The 19,786-nt window shown below is 49.2% G+C and overlaps 1 protein-coding gene across 1 annotated transcript in view; it reads right to left on the minus strand.

Annotated features, from left to right (window-relative positions):
- Positions 1 to 1,428: 1,428 nt before the first annotated feature.
- OPRD1 (opioid receptor delta 1) overlaps positions 1,429 to 19,786 on the minus strand; it is a 31,984-nt gene continuing 13,626 nt past the window's right edge. The window contains exons 2-3 of the mRNA XM_039233182.1: positions 4,592 to 4,941; positions 1,429 to 1,970 (exon numbers count right to left, since the gene is read on the minus strand). Of these exons, the coding sequence (XP_039089113.1) occupies positions 1,429 to 1,970; positions 4,592 to 4,941 (892 nt within the window). The remainder of the gene's footprint in view (positions 1,971 to 4,591; positions 4,942 to 19,786) is intronic.

Here is a 19,786-nt window from a genome sequence, read left to right on the forward strand (position 1 = left end):
TGTGTGTGCCTGTGAGGGCAGGGGGCGGGGAGAGGAGATGGAAGCACGGGGGAGGCTCAGGCAATGAGGACAGACCCCCGTCCTCAGGAAACAAAAATCTGGGAATGATGAATAAAATGCCAAACACAGTAAGAGAAAAACCTCTATGCCTTGCTCTGGGTGGACCCGTCCTCAGCAGCTAGAAGGGGGCAGCTAGGATAAGTGGGGCCCAGGGGAGCGCATACACAATGGAAACCCTGGACACATTGGGCGCAGCCAGGAGTTGGGAGAAGGGAGGGGGTCTCCTGGAGGTGCTTACCAGAGACCCAAGGCCGGGAGGGGGAAAATCCACGTTGGTGCTTCAGATGCCCCTAGCCGGTCCTAAGTGCCACTTACCGTCCACGGAGCTCTAACTAGCGCGGTCTTCTGTCCTGCGGTACCTGGGCAGAGGAGTCAGGCCCCTGGGACCCCCCCCCCCCAAAGCATCCTCCAGCTTGAGGACCTAATGCCAAAGCGGAAGTTCCCCAGCCCGCCTCTGCCTCAGTCCACCCACCACCCTTGGCACAGAGGCGACTTGCAGCCCCAGTTTTGCAGCTGCAGGACCTCCCTCCTCCTCCTTCGCCCCACAGAGCTCAGGGCTGGGGACCCTGCCCCAGCTGAGGCCCTGTCCTGCTCTCCTAGCCTGAAGCCACCAGCCCTGCTCCACCGGCTTGTCCCAAGGCCCACTGGCACAGAGTCCTGGGGACACTACGTCGCTGCTGAAGCCATTCCAAGAAAATGGCTGTCAAGGACAGAAAAGGTGTCGTTTCTCTCCCTCCGTCTGTTATTTTCTCTTTAAAATAAAGAAATAAAGGTCCAGTTGGACCTGGACCTGGGCAAGCCCCGCCTCTCGCTAGAACTCCGGGCTGGGACTCTAGCCCGAGGCTAGGGCGCCCGCCCATCCCCCGCACCCAGGCCCTACCTCACGGCCCAATCTGGAGCTGCAGGCCGCCTCACTGTCCTGTCCGTCCCCCTCGTCCCCAGAGGAGGCCCGGCCCCACCACACAGACACCCACTCTTGCAGCCCCTTTCTCGAGCCTGCATCTCCACCACTGCCCCCTGGCTCCTGGGCCCCAGCCTGAGGTCCCGGGCCAGCAAGCCTGCTCTGGCGAGAACCGGAAGCTGGCCCGCCGCAGAGGCCGCGTGTAAGCCGCCAAGTCCCGGGGCCGCAGGCTCTGCTGCACCAGGGTCGCTAGCTCTTCGCGCCCCCTGCCCAGAGGCACCGCCCCCCGCCCCCCCTCCGTGCCCCGCCCCGGACCAGAGGTCCACCCCTCTCTCGGCCCCAGCCCCGGCCCCCGCTCCCGCCCGGGCCCCTTCTCCAAAACAGCGGCCCCGCCCCCGGCGAGCCCGGGGAGTCGGCCAGGGCGCCCCCGGCAGGGGGAGGACGCGCGGCGGGGCGGGCCGGCGCGGTCACGCGGCCGCCCCCCCGCCGGGGCCGTCGGACGGGGTGCAGGCGGTGACCCGTTCGCGGGCCGTGGTTTCGCGGGCGCGGCTGAAGCTGCCCGGCTCCGGGCGGCCGCAGGGCGTGCGGCAGAGCTGGCGGAAGCAGCGCTTGAAGTTCTCGTCGAGGAAGGCGTAGAGCACGGGGTTGAGGCTGCTGTTGGCGTAGCCGAGCGCGATGCACAGGTGCAGCGCGGCCACCACGAGCGGGTCGCGGCGGTCGATGTCCACCAGCGTCCAGACGATGACGAAGATGTGGATGGGCGCCCAGCACACCACGAAGGCGCCCACCACCACGAGCACCATGCGCGTGATGCGCCGCAGGCTTCGGTCCTTCTCCTTGGAGCCCGACAGCAGGCGCACGCTGCGCAGGCGCAGCAGCATCAGGCCGTAGCACACGGTGATGATGAGGATGGGCAGGACGAAGGCGAAGAGGAACACGCAGATCTTGGTCACCGTATCCCAGTACCAGCTGGGGCTGGGGAACTGGAGCATGCACACCACTGCCCCGTCTGCCGGGGGAAACGAGGAGAGACAGACAGCAGGTGAGGGGTGCGTGGGCCTCAGCGTCCCCTGGCTGCTCGCTACCCTTCTTGGCTTGGTCCGGTCCCACCCCGCCTCCTGGCCTTGGCGCAAGGTAATTCTTCTGCCTCGAATGTCCTCCTGCGCTTCTGTACTTGAACTCCTACTCATCCTTAGAGACCCCAGCGGGATTGGCCCTAATCCAGGAGGTCTCCTTTCTATATTTTCTTCCAGTCCCTTCTGAAGCCTCCGCATCCGTGGCCAGCAGTAATGATATAGTTTAGCCCAAACACACCAAACGCCAGTCATTGTGAGAACTCAAAACACCCTGCCCTTTTCCAGACTAGCTACAACGGGGTACTGCTAAGACTGATCTAAAGGGCATGAGTTAAGAACACAACTCGGGCCTTACCAGATGTGTGGTGTGGACCTGGGCAAACTATTCAGCCTCTAGAAGAGCTTCCATAAAGGACTAGTAACAGTACTTAAACCTCACAGGGCTATTGCAAGGACTCAATAGGCTAAGGCATGTGAAGCATTTAGTACAAGGCGGTTCAAGCTCTTGGTGCAGCGGTGAGGCCAGAGGGACAGATACATGTAAGAGTCCAGAAGTCAGGGTTAGGGTCAGGGAGGCAGATCTCAGCTTAATGGCAAGAAGAGCTATCTGACTGCCAGATCTGTCTGGGGGTGGACCCAGGGTGGAATGAGCTCCCTGTTCCTGGAGTGTGGGTGTGGGCTGGGTGAGCACCTTCATGAATGTTTTATGATTCAGAAACAGGCCTGAGACTGTCCTGGGGACCTACCAAGTTCTCTCGGAACTCTGGGATTTGAGGAGCCATGCTGTGGACTTGGATCCTGAGAATTGTAGAAAGGGTACTGGGGATCCACAGAGGGGGTCCACTGGACAACAGGATGGCAGGACCCTCAGGGATGACTGAGTCCAACGACTTAATTGTGCAGATGGCAGAACAAGGCTCAGAGAGGAACGGCACTTTTCCACAGTCACACAGCAAGTTGCATACAGAAACAAGTGCTGAGTGGGGAGGGTGTGCAGGGGATGGAGTGTGGAGAGAGGAGGCCCATCTGGTCTGGCCCCCAGCAGGGCTGCAGTTAATGGCCCATAAACTGAAGGCTGACAGTGAGGAATGGGGCCCAGCTGCTGAGTCAAAACCAATTACAGAGAAGCTGTATGTGAGGGTTAAGGGTGGTCAAAAGGCCTCCCACCAACCTATTCCCCTTCCACCTACAGACCGACCCTCCACAAACCTCCAACTCAGGGGGCAATGGGAGCAACAGATATGAGGGCAGGAGCCTTGGTGCTAGGCCAAGTTTCACCAAATGCCTAGCTGTGTGACCCTAAGTAAGCCACCTGACCTCTCTGATCCTGGATGCTCATACTAGTCAGAGGTAGGAGTCCCTGCCTTTGTCTTAAGTATTTTACACAGAGCCTCATTTAATCTTCTCAACACCCCACGATACAGTGTGGCTCAGATAGGTAAGTGACCAGTGTCTTTCACATGGTTAAAACTACTTCCTGTCCCACGTCCTTATGTCAAGCAGGAGCCACATAACCAGGTATCACTAGGAGGAGATGGGCCATAACATCTAAAAGGTGGCCCTGCTCTCTCACCACTCCTCCATATTCATCTGCTGGCCACATGCCAGCAGTGGAGGATTCCAAAACCATCATTTGGAGCCTGGGTTCCTGGAGGACTGTGGAACAGAGCTCCTCCTCCTCCGATTCACATTAGACTGTGATGTGAGTGAGAAACAAACTATACTGTTAAGCACTGAGCTTTGGAGATGGCTTGTTACAGCTGTTGCCCTGACTGATACAAGTAGATACTAAACTAGTTACCATTTTTACTCTGAGGAATATGTACCTGTCTGTTTTTCTTTAAATTTTTTTTTAATGTTTTATTTATTTCTAGGAGAGAAAGAGAGAGACAGCGTGAGCAGGGGAGGGTCAGAGAGGGAGGGAGTCACAGACTGAAACAGGCTCCAGGCTCTGAGCTGGCAGTCAGCACAGAGCCCGACACGGGGCTCGAACCCACGAACCGCGAGATCATGACCTAAGTGAAAGTCGGACGCTTAACCGACTAAGCCACCCAGGCGCCCCACCCCTGTCTGTTTTTCTCTAAAGGCCATTCTCTAGGGCTTGTCTTGGTCATCTGGGGCCGGTGGTTTTCAAACTGGGGTGGAAGGGCATTTGGGATGAGGCTGTAGATCTTATGGCCTCCACTGCTCCCTGGTCAGTGACACCCTCACCCCATTGGCCATCCATCTGTCTCTAAGTCAGTCATCTACACATTCCTGGCCAGCTGCTACATCCACATAGATCAACCCTCCACCATCCCATTCATAAATTTCTGTTGACCAGCAACCCATCTGACCACTGACCAGTCATCCATTCTCACAACAGCCAACTATTCGTGTCCAGTTGGTTGACTCCCCACCCTTTCACTACCATCCACACTTTGATCAGCAGTCCACACCTCCACTGGTATGAAGCCACCTATATCCACTCTAGTAAGTGGCCTGCATACCCACTGGGGTCCCCATGCTGCCTCCTGTGGTCAGTGGCTGTGGCAGAACTTCCTCACTCACTCACCCCGGGGGCGGGTCACGGCCATGACCATGATGGGTACACCAACACCTGAGGCCAGGACCCAGATGCAGATGTTGATCAGCTTGGCCTTGGCGGGTGTGCGGAAGTCTAGGGCCTTCACGGGGTGGCAGACAGCAATATAGCGGTCGACACTCATCATGGTGAGTGTGAAGATGCTGGTGAACATGTTGTAGTAGTCAATGGAGAGCACAACCTTGCAGAGCAGTTCCCCAAAGGGCCATGTCTGCATCAGATACTTGGCACTCTGGAAGGGCAGGGTGCTGGTGGCCAGTGCATCTGCCAGGGCCAGGTTGAAGATGTAGATGTTGGTGGCTGTCTTCATCTTTGTGTACCTTAAAAAGAAGTGTGTGTGTAATTGTTCCCATTTCACAGACTTCAGTTTCACATGAGACTCAGGGGAAATGATTTGCCCACAGTCACACACAAGGTCAGCGGCAGGGAACCCTGAACACCCTGACTCAGCATCACTCCTTCTCACTATAACAGATGCAAAAGGATTTCTCTGGCTGCGGATGACTGGCAGACGGTATTTTAGGAAAAAATCCTTTGTTATCTGAGGGGTACTAAGCAACATGGTTAAAAACAAAACTGGGCTCCAGATGAAAACAGATCTAGGTTCTAACCCTGCTTCTACTAGTTACTAACAGAGGGACTCTGGACCAATAACTTGAACTCTCTAAGCCTCAGAGTCTGTAACTGTAAAAAGGGGGGCAGTGCTTTTGCCAGCCTCATAGAGTTCATAGATCATACGGCACTTATCCCTGAGCCCAAAGCATGCAAGTGCTCAGCAGATGGTAGTTATTATTCTTCATATACAGACAGTGAAGCTGGGCACTAGACCAGAGTGACCTGAGCCTCTGGCTTCTTCCACTGACCTTCTGGAAATATGACTGGCCAGTTCTGAGGAAGGGACTCTGCCTAGCAGACTGGCTGGGGCCTTGGGCCTGCTGGGGTGCCCTCTGTGGTGGACCAGGGCTCCAAGTCCTTCCTGTGGCCCCTTCCAGACCTTCTTAGCCCCACGCAGCTGGACTCACCCATCCATCCAACCCAGGGCATGAGCGCCGGTGTCCAAGCCAGATGTCTGCGACTAAGCCCTCTTGCACGTGAAACATCCCTCCACGATCCACGCTGCTGTGCAGCTGCCTCCACCACAGCTGGCCACTTGCGTGGCCTACACTTCCATCATGGCCCCCTCGGTACCAGGGCCTGTGTTTGGCACCGGACAGCCCAGGGGAGGGGGGGTGCAGACACTGAAATTCTGTCCCAGGGCAGTATGATGGGCACGGAAACACACGGGTTTCTTTCACGCTCCTAGAGTGGTCTGAGAAACCCAGAGAAGGGTTGCATGAGCAACTCCTCAAATTTCAGAGCAGGAAGAGCCCCAAGAGATTGAGGGAAAGTGATTTTATGCAAGTGTGGTCCAAGGACTCCCTTCAGAATTCCTAGAAATGCACACTTGGACCCTCCCTCAGACCCACTAAATCTTAATCTATGGCAACTGGGCCTAGGAATCTTCATCTTTTTTATTTACTTTTTAAAAATAAGCTCTAGGCCCAACGTGGGGCTTGAACTCACACCCCTGAGATCAAGAGTCACATTACATGCTGTACCAACTGAGCTAGCCAGGCACCCCAGAAATCTTGTTCAATAAGCACCACCCGCAAGTGACTCTTACGGGCTCTAAAGTTTGAGAAACATCATGTGGCCTAAAGCCCTTACTGAGAAAAGACAGGGAAACTGAAGCCCAGGGAGGGGGCATGGCTCACCCAAGGTCATACAGCCACAGTGGCAGAGCCAAGGCGAGAACTTAGACCTCCTGACTCGGGAGCAGTGCTCTCTTTCCACTCTGCCCCAAAGGCGGAGCCACACTGGCTGCCTCCACCCCCTAGAAACCCCCAGCTACCAACCACGTCCGGCGCTGGGCACCCAGGAGGCCGCGGTGGTGCCCGTGAGAGCAGATGAAGAATGCACACTGAGTGCCCTCAGTGTGTTTCGAATGACTGAATGAACTCCTATCAGCGAAATCTCTTCCTTCGTGAAGGGACTGATTTTTTTCCAGTTTAAAAAAAAAAAAAAAGGACTCTCTCATTGTCCTCCAGGGCCAGCATCTGTCTCCCTCCTTCCCCAAATAGCTGTCATTTGCCCCGGGGCTGGAGACGCAGAAAGTTTTGCTCAGAGACAGCAGAACTGCAAGTCTCTCGGGAAGTCTGTCTTCAGCGGGGTGCGGGGTCACAGCTGTGTGGGAGGCGGTCTCAACCCCACAGCTGACTCGTCTAATTTCGCTTCTTTTACGCAGAACAATTAACGGCTGTTCTTTGCCTGCTATTTTGATTTGTGAGGATCCTTCAATTCCCAGAGGGGGCTGGGATGCTGGGAAGTGGGTGATGCAGCTGCTGTAGCTGGTCCAGGCAGGGCTGAGCGGCACCGCACTGATGGCCGGGCAGAGCCCCAGAGGCTCCCGTCCTAACAAGCGCCTGCACCTCCTCCTCAACTACTGACTGCCAAGCCTGGCCCTACTGGCCGCCTTGGACAAACCATGCCGCTCTCCCGCTCTCCCCCCACCCGCCGGTAGTTCCCCGGGGTTCTCTCCGTATTCCATGAACTGGTTCCTGCTACCTCTCAGGCCCTCAGCTCCCAGAACTTTCCCCTTGACGGAAACGCCCCGTCCCCACCCCACTGGCCTCTCTGCGGTTCCTTGGGAACATCAAGCCCATTCTCACCTTAGGTCCTCTGGACAGCTCTTCCTTCTACCCCACATTTTGCATGGCTTGTTCCTTCCCTAATTCAGGACTCGATTCGAATGTCACCTCCACAAGTGGCTATGCCTGGCCGCCCCATCTAAAGTATCCCTCTCCCCACCATCTCTGTCTCCTTAAGGGGCTTCATTTTTCTTGATAGCATGAGCCACCACCTGACTCATACTTCTTTTGCCTCCGTTTGCCTCTCTCGCCCATGTAATCTTCCCGAAGGCAGGGCACTTTGTCCATTTTGTTCCCTGCTGTGTGGCTGGGCGTACCAATAGCACCTGGCAAATATCAGGCCCTTGACAGACATTTGTTGCCTGCAGGTCTTAGACCACTGGCTCTCATGGAGACCATGCAGACCCCTCTCTCCCCCACAGTTCATCATCCGGGTAAGTCACAGTGCTCACTACAAAAGTAGATTTGCTCAGAATACTCTATGGCTTATGACTCTTCCATGGCTCTCCATTGCCATTTGGAGGAAAATCAGATCCCTCAGACTGGCATTCCAATGGGGTGGACTCCCTTCCCACAGTGCCTTCCATGATCTGTAGTTCCTCAGATGCCCAGTCTAGCGTCCTCTTCCTGCTAAGGAAAGCCACTGTAATGGTTTGGTGGGAATCCTTTCAACACCCACACACACACCCACACACACAAATTTTTATAAAATTTTATTTTTTCCAATGTAATGCAATTACAAATTACTTTATGTAAAAAAGTCGCATACCACTATAATGAAAACAGGTTCCTAACTCCTCTTTCCCGCTCCCTAGAGGCAATCACTTTTAATATTTTTATTATTCTTCTAGAGATTATCTCCATGATTCTAAATAATATGCCTAGATGGCTATTTCTTAATTTATCAGCTTTAGACAGCATGTGTTGAAGTTTGTATCAGTTAAGCCAGGCTTAACTGTTTTTTTTACAAAATAGCTTACAGCAGTAACAAATAATCCTGAAATTTCAGTGGCTTCACACAATAAAAGTTTATTGCTCATCCTTTCAGAGTCCATGCAATGTCTCTGGGACAGCTATATTCCATGAACCAATGCCAGCCTGTTTCAGTCTTGTGGCTCTGCCATCTTAACCCAAAGCCTCCTTGAACAACACAGAGGGAAAAGAGACAGCTGCAGGTGACTGACCGGAACTGGTCATGGGGCCCCACCCAACTACAAGGTCAGTCTTCTATGTGCCCAGAAGCAAGGAAAGCCAGATATTAGTGAATACTAGTAATATTCTCCACAACCCCTAATATAGTAGACAAGTATTAATTTTCTTATACTACCCAGCTCCACTTCCTCTCTCCATCCTTTCAATATAGTTTTATCACAACTTCTAAATTTTTAGTTAAATTAAAATCTGGGGTTTAATATCTCTTTTTTAGGGTGTACATTCTTATGAATATAGATATTGCCCATTGCTGAACCAAACGGTATACTATAATTAAATTTATTTTTTGTACATATTTTTGGTTTTCCTGGAGTTGGTAATTGCCCATTTTTTCCTTATTTGCTTAGTTCTATGTACATATTGTGAAATCTCCTCAAATATTCCAGCAGACTTGTAAAATGCTTTTCCTACACAGTCACATAATCTATCAGTTCCTTTTGTTTTCCTAGTGATTCACCTCCTGGAGTCTTCCTCCTCCCTTTTAATTTGGGACTAGTTGCTTTCTAGACCAGCTGCATAGCTGTCCTCTTGTGTTGAAGAACCTGCTTCCTGGTTTGCAAGTCTTTTCTATCTTGGATTATGCCCTCATGTTGGTGAAACACCTCCTCTAGTCACTTCCTAAGAAAGGACACATAGAGAGTAAAATTTTATACCCTTTTTATACCCATTTATACATGTCTGAGAATGTCTTTATTCTATCTCACTTCTGATTTGACTATTTATGGAATAGTAGGTTGGAAATAATTTCCCTCCAGAATTTTGAAGGCATGGCTCCCTCATCTTCTAGCTTCCAGTGTTGCCACTGAGGTATCTGAAACCATTCTGATTCTTGATGATGTGTATATAATCTGTTCTCCCCACCTTCAAAACTTTAGGGTCTTCTCTTTATCCCTGGTATTCTGATATCTTGTGATGATATGCCTTAAGGTGGTTGTTTTTCATTTGTATTGGTCTCTCTCATTCTGAAGATTCATGTCCTTCAATATGAAATATCCCCGCTTCACTTCTTTGATAATTACTCCCTTCTGTTTTCCCTGGAATCCCTAGAAAATAGTCAGATATTGGGCCTCTTGATTGATCCTTTAATTTTCTTATCTTTCCTATTTTCCATCTCTTTGTCTTCTTGGTATATCCTCTGGGAAATTCACTTTTCATTACCTCTCAATTTTTCTATTGATTTTTTTTAGTTTATTTTGGCTCTCATGTTTTATTTTCCCAGTGTCATTTCTCTTTCTTTTATTATTTCTTTTTTATATAGCATTTATAGCATCCTATTTCATGGATACAATATCTTTTCTTATCCCTCTGAGGATACTGATAGTTTCTGTTTTGTATTTTCTCCTGCTTGCTGCACTGTTTGCTTCAAACATTTCTGTTTATTTGTCTATTTTGGCCTCCTTCTTTTATCCTGGAGATTTCCTTCAAATATCTAGTGATATGTGACTAATGGTTGATCTTTGAGTAAAGCACTAAATAACTAATTGGCAGCTGTGTGTGTTTGTGTGTGTGTGTGTGTGTGAGAGAGAGAGAGAGAGAGAGAGTGCACATGTGTGCATGTGTCCATCAGCGTGCGGGTCCTGTCAACTGGTGGGCCTTACTATAGGGGGACTAAGCAAAAACCAAGCTTTTACATTGGGAAACACCTAAATATCAGTTTCAGGATGTCTCTTCTCTGGGGCCTTGAAAAAAGAATCCTCTAACCTCCTGCCTGGGGAGCATACTTCTGGCTGTCAGGATTATGGTACCAGAGCTGGAGGAGAGGTCTGTGGATCCCCCTCTTTCCATTTAGTACTTCACTCTGATCCTTTCTCTGTCTGCTGGGCCCAAGTTCAGAGTTCCCCCAGCTTAACTTCTTGAGGCAAAAACCATTAACCTCCTGCAGAGTATTTAGTCACCTGATTGTGCAGGGTACAAGGGTGGAGGGCCTAAGGGTCTCAATGCTCCCTTTATAGAGAATCCATCCCCTGACCCTGTTTTCAGTCCTGTACCTCACCCCTGCTCAGCCTGTTACTACCCTTCGAATTGCTTTGCATCATCCAAATATGTGGCTTTGGAACATAAACACTGGCACAAGAGATGAAGTGACTTGCTCACAGTCACATGACCAGTAAGGAGTAGCGCTGGTATTTAATTCATGCTGTCTAGTGCCAACATGTGGTAATGACTTTTCTGTACATGTTACCTTCCTTCTTGCCCCACCCCCCACCCCAGAGTTGGTGAAAAAGTCAAGGAGTGTGAACTCACTATAGGCTGAGGTTTGTTCATTCTTCCAACAGGTATTAATCAAGCATCTGGTATGTGCCAGGCACTGAATAAGGAATACAGGAGTGAGGACAGTCTAGTTTTTTGAAATTTATGGTCTCAGGGAGGAGACAGACATTAAACAAATTGCTGCACTGATTAATGAACAGTTACCCACTATTACAGCTCTTCCCTGAAGGATAAGAGCAGGGTATAGTGATGACACTACCCAGAGAGAGAGTGAGGGGGATTTGTGGAAAGATCTAGCTTCAACTGGAAGGTCAACAGTGGCTTCTCTGAGAATTTGTGGTATGAACTGAATTATAAGAGACACCTGAGAGCTTGCTCCTCTCTCCCTCTCCTTCCCCCCCCACCCTCTCTTCTTGCCAAGTGAGGACACAGCAAAAAAGTGGCCACCTAGAAGCCAGAAAAAGAGTTTTAATCAGAAACTGACCATGTTAGGGCCTTGATCTTCCATTTTTAGCCTCCAGAACTGTGAGAAAATACATTTCTGTTGTTTAAGCTACCCAGTCAATGGTATTTTGGCTCAAACTGCTCAAATGGCAGTTTGAGCTGATTAAGACAAGGTAACATTTCTTCCAGGTTGGAAAGAATGAGAAGGAGTCAGCCATGTGAAGATAAGGAGGTAGGTTGGTTTAGGCAGAAAGAACAGCACATGTAAAGATCCTGTGGCAGCAAAGAGCTTAATGGGCTGCAGGAATGGTCAGAAATTAAGTGTGACTAAATGGCAGTAAGCCCAAGAGAAAGTAACAGAAGATGTAGCATGGAGAACTCAGCAGGGGTCAAGTCATACACAGCAGGAAGTTTGGATTTTATTCTGAGTGCAGCAGGAAGCCATTGGAGATTTTAAGCAAGAGGGCAATGTGATTTGACTCGTGTGTGTTTCTTAAAAGATCACTTCAACTATTGCATGGAGGCTAGATGAAGGGAAGAGCAAGATTGGGTGAGAGACTGAACTTTCTAGAAAGATGAATCATTTACTGCCCCACCCCTCAAAACCCTACCATTGGTCTCTATTTTTTTCCTATTTCAAAAAGCTATAGATATGACATTAGACCCTTATCTTATGCCATATAAAAAATTAACTCAAAATGAATGAAAGACTTTGGGCGCGGGGCATCTGGGTGGCTCAGTCAGTTAAACATCTGACTTTGGCTCAGATCATGATCTCATGGTTCACGGGTTCAAGCCCTGCATCGGCTCTGTGCTGATAGCTCAGAGCCTGGAGCCTGCTTCATGGATTCTGTCTCCCTCTCTCTCTGCCCCACCCTGGCTTGTCCTCTGTCTCTCTCTCTCTCTCAAAAATAAATAAAACATTAAAACCTTAAAAAAAAAAAAAAAAGACTTGGGGTGCCTGGGTGGCTTAGTCAGTTAAACATCCAACTCTTGATTTCAGTTCAGGTCATGATCTCCTGGTTCATGAGTTTGAGCCCTACATCAGGCTCTGCTCTAACAGTGCAGATCCTGCTTGGGGTTCTTTCTCTCTCTCTCTCTCTCTCTCTCTCCCCCCTATAAACAAGCAAACAAACTAACTAAAAAACTGGATGAAAGACTTAAATGTATGAGCTAAAACTATAAAGTTCTTAGAAGAAAACATAGGAGGAAAAGCTACATGATGATGGATTTGGATATGATTTCTTGGATACGACACCAAAAGCACAGGCAACAAAAGAAAAACAGAAAAACTGGACTGCGTCCAAATTAAACAACTTGGTGCATCAAAGGATGCTATCGACCCAGTGAAAAGGCTCCACACAGACTGAGAGAAAATATTTGTAAATCACATACCTGATAATGGGTTACTATGCAGCATACATAAAGAACTTCTACAACTCAATACTTTAAAAAAAGCAAACAACTGGATTAAAAAATGGGCAAAAACTTGAACAGACATTTCTCTAAATACATCAAAATGACCAAGAAGCACATGAAAAGATGCCCAAAGTCATTAATCACCAGGAAAATGAAAATCAAAACCATAATAAGATACCACTTGACACCTATTAGGATGACTACAAAAAAACAAACAAACAAACAAACAAACAGAAGGTCATCTGGGTGGCTTGGTCAGTTAAGAGCCCAACTTCAGTTCAGACCTTGATCTCACAGTTTGTGAGTTTGAGCCCTGAGGCGGGCTCTCTGCTGTCAGCACAGAGCCCACTTCAGATCCTCTGTCCCTCTCTCTCTGCCCCTCCTCAAAAATCAACATTAAGAAAAATCAGAAAAAATCAAGTATCAACAAAGATGTGGAGAAATCAGTACACTGATGATAGGAATATAAAATGGTGTAGCCACTGTGGAAAAAAACAGCAATGGCGATTCCTCAAAAAAATTGAAAACAGAATTGCCATATGGGCCAGCAATTCCACTTCTGGGTACATACCTAAAAGCATTAAAACAGGGGTTCCAAGAGGTATCTATATACATGAAAGTAGCACTCTTCAAAATAGCCAAAAGGTGAAAACAACCCAAGTGTCTTTTGACACATAAATGCATAAACAAGATGTGGTCTATGCGTACAACAGAACATTATTCAGCCTTAAAAAGGAAGGAAATTTTGACACATGCTACAACATGCATGAACCCTGAGGACAGTGTACTGAGTGAAATAAGCCAGTGACAAAAGGGCAAAAACCTCTGTAATTCCACTTATAATGAGGCACTTAGATTCACAGAGGCAGAAAGTGGTTATCAGGAGCTAGGGGAAGGGGGGCTGGGGGGCTATTATTTAATGGGTAGAGAGTTTCAGTTTGGGAAGATGAAAAATCTCTCGAGACGGAGGGTGGAAATGGCTGCACAACAATGGGAATGTACTTACAATTGGTTAAAATGGTAAGTTTTATGTAATGTGTATTATACCATTAAAAAAAAAAGTGAATCATAAAGTGCTGTTACTGTGTCTATTTTCTCAGTTTAAGAGTGTGGTGGGGGGTGCGGGGCACCTGGGTGGCTCAGTCGGTTGAGCGTCCGACTTCGGCTCAGGTCATGATCTCACGGTTTGTGGGTTCGAGTCCCACGTTGGGCTCTGTGCAACAGCTCAGAGCTTGGAGCCTGCTTCGGATTCTGTGTTTCCCTCTCTCTCTGACCCTCCCCTGCTCATGCTATCTCTCTCTCTCAGAAATAAATAAAAACATTAAAAAGTTAAAAAAAAAAAAAAGTGTGGTGTGGGTGTGGAAATCCTTGTGGATCTTGGCGCTTCAGCACACAGCTGTGTGGTCTTGGGTGAATTACTTCACCTCTCTAAACCTGTTTCCTTGTTGGCAATTTCAGTGTAACTGGCATTTTAGGAACAACACATGTGAAAGTATCTTACTAGAATGTGTGCCCACAAGAACTGGCAGCACTTTGGGGTTTTTTCCCCTGATACTTCTCCGCTTTTTCTCCTAAGGTTCCCCTTGGGTCCACCCCTGGGGGTGAGGACAGGAAGCCTGGCAAACCTCAATTGACTCTGAGATGCCTTGGGAAATCCTTTGCTTTTTTCTTCCGTCAGGTCATTTTGAATTACACAGCTGCTGGGGGAATTTTCTCCCTACAAATAAGCATAGTGATCTGGTTTCTCAGTCCTCGGTGAGGCCTCCGAGTGGCCAGCCACGTTCATTTCCCAGCCTTAAACCCATTCCATCATCTGTCGGACGAGCCCCACCGGCAGGGAAGATCATCACCACCTCAACCTGATGGAGACCGGGTGTGCTCTGTACCTGAAGCACATTAAGTCCAAACATGCTCCTGGGCCTCTGGAGCGCTGCACTTCTCAGCTGACAAGCCCCAAGTAAGAATGTTCTCCCCCAGCCAGAGCCACGGCATTTGGTTAGAGTGGCTGATGTCTTAGTGCCTGGTGCTCAAAACATCCCCTGCTTTGGGGCGCCTGGGTGCCTCAGTTGGTTAAGCGTCCGACTTCAGCTCAGGTCATGATCTCACAGTTCGTGGGTTCAAGCCCTGCATCAGGCTCTGTGCTGACAACCAGCTCAGAGCCTGGAGCCTGTTTCAGATTCTGTGTCTCCCTCTCTCTTTGACCCTCCCCTGCTCATGCTGTCTCTATCTCTCTCTCAAAAATAAATAAAATATTAAAAAAAGAAAACAACATCCCCAGCTTCATGCAAGGCCCGCGTGGGACGGGTCTGGCATCTTTGGGTGAGATGTTGTGTTCTTTAAGCAATACTCTCTGCGTGTCTTTTCCTTCAAGGGCCAGGCTCTGTGCCAAACCAACGAATGAGTGATTTCATTTCCATCTCACTGCAGCCCTGAGTGCTAATTCCGTCCCTGTTCCGCAGATGAGCTAAGATACACAGCTCACCTGAAGTCATGCGGTTTGAAACGCCGGCGACAGGTCGCAGCCTTCGATCTGGTCTCTGCGCTTCGCTGTTCACTGTCCCCCGGGCTCCCTGCCACCTGCACTAGCTTATCAACAGTGGCGGCGGCGAGGGGCCAAGACCAAGTGGAGTAAACGTCTGGACGTGGGCTGGCTCCGCGGCGTCCTTCTGTTTTTCACACATTCCTGCACCTGCGATGGTCCGGGGGTGTGGAGCCCAGCTGCTTACAGTTGGGGTGGGTTTGGGAGAGACCCACAAACCTCAGAACAATGTCACGGGCACAACGACGAGACACGAGGAAGAGAGGTCGATTCAGAACTAAATGTACGCCTCTGGTCACAAGGGCCAGCATTTACAGACAAGCAGCAAGTTCCGGGTCTTTCTCAGGCATGATTTAACATACTCCATACACCTGTGTTTTGTTTCTTACTCTTTTTTAATCTTTATTTCTTTTTGAGAGAGAGAGAGAGTGAGAGCAGGGGAGGGACAGAGAGAGAGGAAGACCCAGAATGTGAAGCAGGCTCCAGGCTCCAAGTTGTCAGCACAGAGCCCGAGGCGGGGCTCGAACTCACGAACCTCGAGTGTATGACCCGAGCCAAAGTTGGACATTTAACCGGCACCCAGGCACACCCCTCTTTTTTAAAAAATTTGTTTTTACTAGATAATAAACATTTGTTGGACACTGAAGATGTGCCAGGCACAGGGAAACATTTCCCATCATTTAGTTCTCCCAGCACCTCACAGAGTGGGGACTATTTATTATTCTCAATTAACAGAGGGCAGTAAAGGAACTTGCCTAAGGATGCAGAGTCAGAAAGAGGCTGAGTGGAGATTCAAATGGAGTGCTTTTCCCTGAAAACCCGGCACCTTCCTCTTAACTTCGGTTTCACCTTCCCTCCCATGGACCCAAAATACTCTGTGCACCCCTCACACACTCTTGTTGACAATTAAAATATAAGCTCTCTACAGGCATGGTGTTTGTCTTGCTCACCACTATGTATCTAGAAACTACAGCAGTTCCTAGCACAAATAATTGCTCAAAACACATTTGGTCAATGAAATAAATGTCACTGTGTGTCTTCCACACTGGACTGGGACATCCTTCAGGCAGGGACTGTGTCCCCTCCATGCTGTATCCCAGGACTCAGCACAGGGCCAGGTCAGAGGGGACACAGGGCTAACTGGAGGAGGCCCAGTGGGACGGAGGAGTCAAGGTGCCTGATGCTTGGAAGGAACCAGCCACAGACTGAAGAGCTCACACTGAGCCAACTCCTCCTTCCCACCCCCTCCTCACTTCTATCCTCAACCCAGACCAACCCAGGTTCCCTGAAGGACACCTGAGCCTGACCCTGTTTGCCCTGAATCTGAAGTGACTCAGATCTGCCGTGGCAAAGGGAAATGTCAGATCATTTATCCAAAGCAGCTAATTTGTTTCTAACTAAACTGAGGGGTATTTTAAGACACCACAGCCCATGAAGATCAAAGTGCGGGCAAGTGACCTGAAAAGAAAAGCAGTAACAGCAACAAGATAAGAGCACCACCTCAGACCGGTCAACCTTGTGGCACCGTAGGGACAAATCGAACAAAATGGCCTAGATCAAAACTCATTTGTTTCCAAGTAGCATGGTCTGCTGGAGTATTTAGAATCAACTTTGTTCCAAATGCTTTTTGAGATCTCAAAAACAATACCTGCTCTCTACAAAATGCTCAATATAGAAATCATTTAATAAAGAAAATTTAAAACCACTGTTAATATTACAGACCATTGTTACAGATAACTTGCAAACACTCATACCCTGTTTTATATAAATGGAATCTTGCTCTAATACTGTTAGGTAACCTGTTCCTTTCTCTCAAAAGTATGCTGTGACCATCTCTCTATATCCATAGGTACAAATTAATATAATTTTAGATGACGGACAGTTATTCTAACCCAGAGGTCAACAGACCTTTTCTGTAAAGGGCCCGAGGGCTAATATTTTAGGCTTTCAGGCCACTTAAGATCTCTGTTGCATATTCTTGTTTTGTTCTTTTACAACCCTTTCAAAGTATAAAAACTATTTTTAGCTCAAGGAAGAGCCACGTAAAACAGACCGCAGGCTGGATCTAGTCTCAACACTGAAGCCCCTGCATGAAATAATTTAATAAATCCCCCATTGAAAGATTTTTTGTTATTATAAATAATGTTATGATAAACACCTTTGTGTACTCAGATATCTGTTCGTCTCCTTGGTAAAAAAAAAAAAAAAAAAAAATTTCCTAGATTTTCAGAGCTAGAAGGAACCTTTACAGTGAGGGCGTTCCTTCTAAGGCACTCCAGACAAATGGCCTTGAAGTTTCTGCTTGAGTGTGCCCAGAGACAGGGAACTCACCACCTGCAGACACAATCCAGCCCACGGCTGGGACAACTCACAGGGTCAGCAAGTTCTCTCTCTCTTTATTGGAAGTAAGGACTGCCTTTTTCTCACCCAGCACTATTTTTTCTGGTTCTGCTCACAAAATCACAGAATCTAAAACTAACCCTTCTCCCTTCTGTGTGTTGGAAAATCGGAGGTATTAACAGCACACACCTCATCCAGCTGTGGTGAGATCAGAGTTAATACAAGTAAGTGCTCAGTCCATGTGAGCTGTCATGGCTGGTTGGTTACCTGAGTACTCAGCACCACATGGCCATACATGGAGCCCTCAGGTACGTTCCTGAGTATGATTATCTGAGTAAATAGGATACTTTTTAAATGCGTTAATGGAGGGCCAAAGACGATGAAGGTAAGCCACCTGGCAGGCACACAGATGGTGCTCAGGCCTGGCCTCCTCCCATCTCTCCAAGCAAGTAAGTGGAGCCAAATCCATTTTCTGTGGGATCTAGACCTCAAATCCATTAATGTGGACATGTGCCCCAGCCAGCAGGGCTGGCCTCTGTGGACAGGTGTCCAGGCCCCTGCCCCATAACTGGCTGCATTCTGCCCCCGCCCAGATGCTACCTCACTCATCTCTGCCAGTGGGACATCAGCTTAGGTTGCAGCCCCCATCACACATGCCCCCGGTGGGTCTCCTCGGCTCACAACTCTGTTCATCTCCTTCTCCTGAACTGCTCCAGAAATTCCCTGCCCCCTGCACACCTACACTGTGGGCCAGGGGCTCAGCAGGGATACCATCACCACCAAGCCTTTAATAACTGTAGTGGGTGGAATGGTGGCCCCAAGGAATACAATTCCATGTCCCAACCCTTAGGACCTGTGAATGTACCGACTTTACTTGCAGATATAATTAAGGATCGTGAGATGAGACCATGCTGGATTCTTGGGGGTGGGGGGTGCCTAACGCCAATGACAGGTGTCCTTGTAAAAGATGCAGAGGGAGAAGAGGAGAAGGCCTGGTGAAGACAGAAGCAGAGGCTGGAGTGATGCAGCCACAGCGCAGGCCTGGAGCCACCGGAAGCTGGAGGAGGCAAGCAAGGACTCTCCCCAGGAGCCTTCGGAGAAAGCGCGGCCCTGCAGACACCTCGTGAATTCCTGGCCTCTAGAACTGCGACAGAATACACTTCTGTGGCTTTGAGCCCGTGTTAATTTGTTAGGGCAGCCCTAGAAAACTAAGGCAGCAAAGGTGTGGCCCAGAGAGAAGCACGGCCTTTGGCACTACACACACCTAGACTTAAGCCTCAGCTGTCTCTAACTAACTGTACAACCCTGGGCAAGTTCTAACTTCTCCTGAGCCTCAGTCTGCTCTTCTGCGAACTGGGTACAACGATCCTACCTCATGAGGGTGTGGTGGGTACCGAGTGAGTTCTTGCCTATGATGTCCTCAGCACACTCCTTGGCATACTCATATCATAGTGGTTTCTCTTGTCCAGACAAGGGTAAAGGGCTCAGAATGATACCTGTTGAGCTGCCCTGGGGGACCCGGGCTCCTCCTGACTCTTGTGCTGCCCTTTGGTAACCTGTCACCATTTTAGGGAGACATAGAGCCCTGTGCCGGAACTTCAGCACTGGAAGAGGCCCTGATCTGTAACACTGAGTTCTAATCTCCTCTCCCACTTCACAGATTGGGAAACTGAGCCCAGGAGAGGAAAAGACAGTTGCACGAGGTTACGCAGAATGTCATTCTCCGAACTCCTGAGAAGCCAAGTTCTTTCTTCGCTACTGAGCTGTCCTCCTAGCAGCTAACTCTCAGATGAAGGCTCTAGGTGGCTGAGGCCAAAGGGAAAGGGGGGCTCCCGGCCAAGGCTTCAACATTCCTGATGAGGGCGTCGGCTCCTACTAGGTGCCCACATTCTAGGTCCCTGTGTCCAATGATTAGCCAGTGTAGGGGACGTCCATGGATGGAACCGTCCCCCTCCCCATCATCATTTTCACCATCTCTATCACAGAGCTACACTGACTCAGTGCTTACACGGCTGGACATATTCTATTGAGTTCTATCATGACATTACATAGATTACCTCGTTTAATTCCTCCAACAACCCTACGCAATTGCTACCATTATCATCCTTACACATGGGAGGAAAACGAGACTCGCGGAGTATACTGGGTTGAATCGGTGCCCCCCCCCCCCCCGACAAATTCACGTGCACCTGGAACTTCAGATGTGAACTTATCTGGAAATAGGGTCTTTGCAAATATAATTAAGATGAGGTCATACTAGATCAGAGTGGGCCCTAAATCCAATGTGACTGGTATCCCTCTAAGAGGAAACAC

Source organism: Hyaena hyaena, unplaced genomic scaffold, assembly GCF_003009895.1.
Source record: "Hyaena hyaena isolate Hyena2069 unplaced genomic scaffold, ASM300989v1 scaffold_3, whole genome shotgun sequence".
NCBI lineage: Eukaryota > Metazoa > Chordata > Mammalia > Carnivora > Hyaenidae > Hyaena > Hyaena hyaena.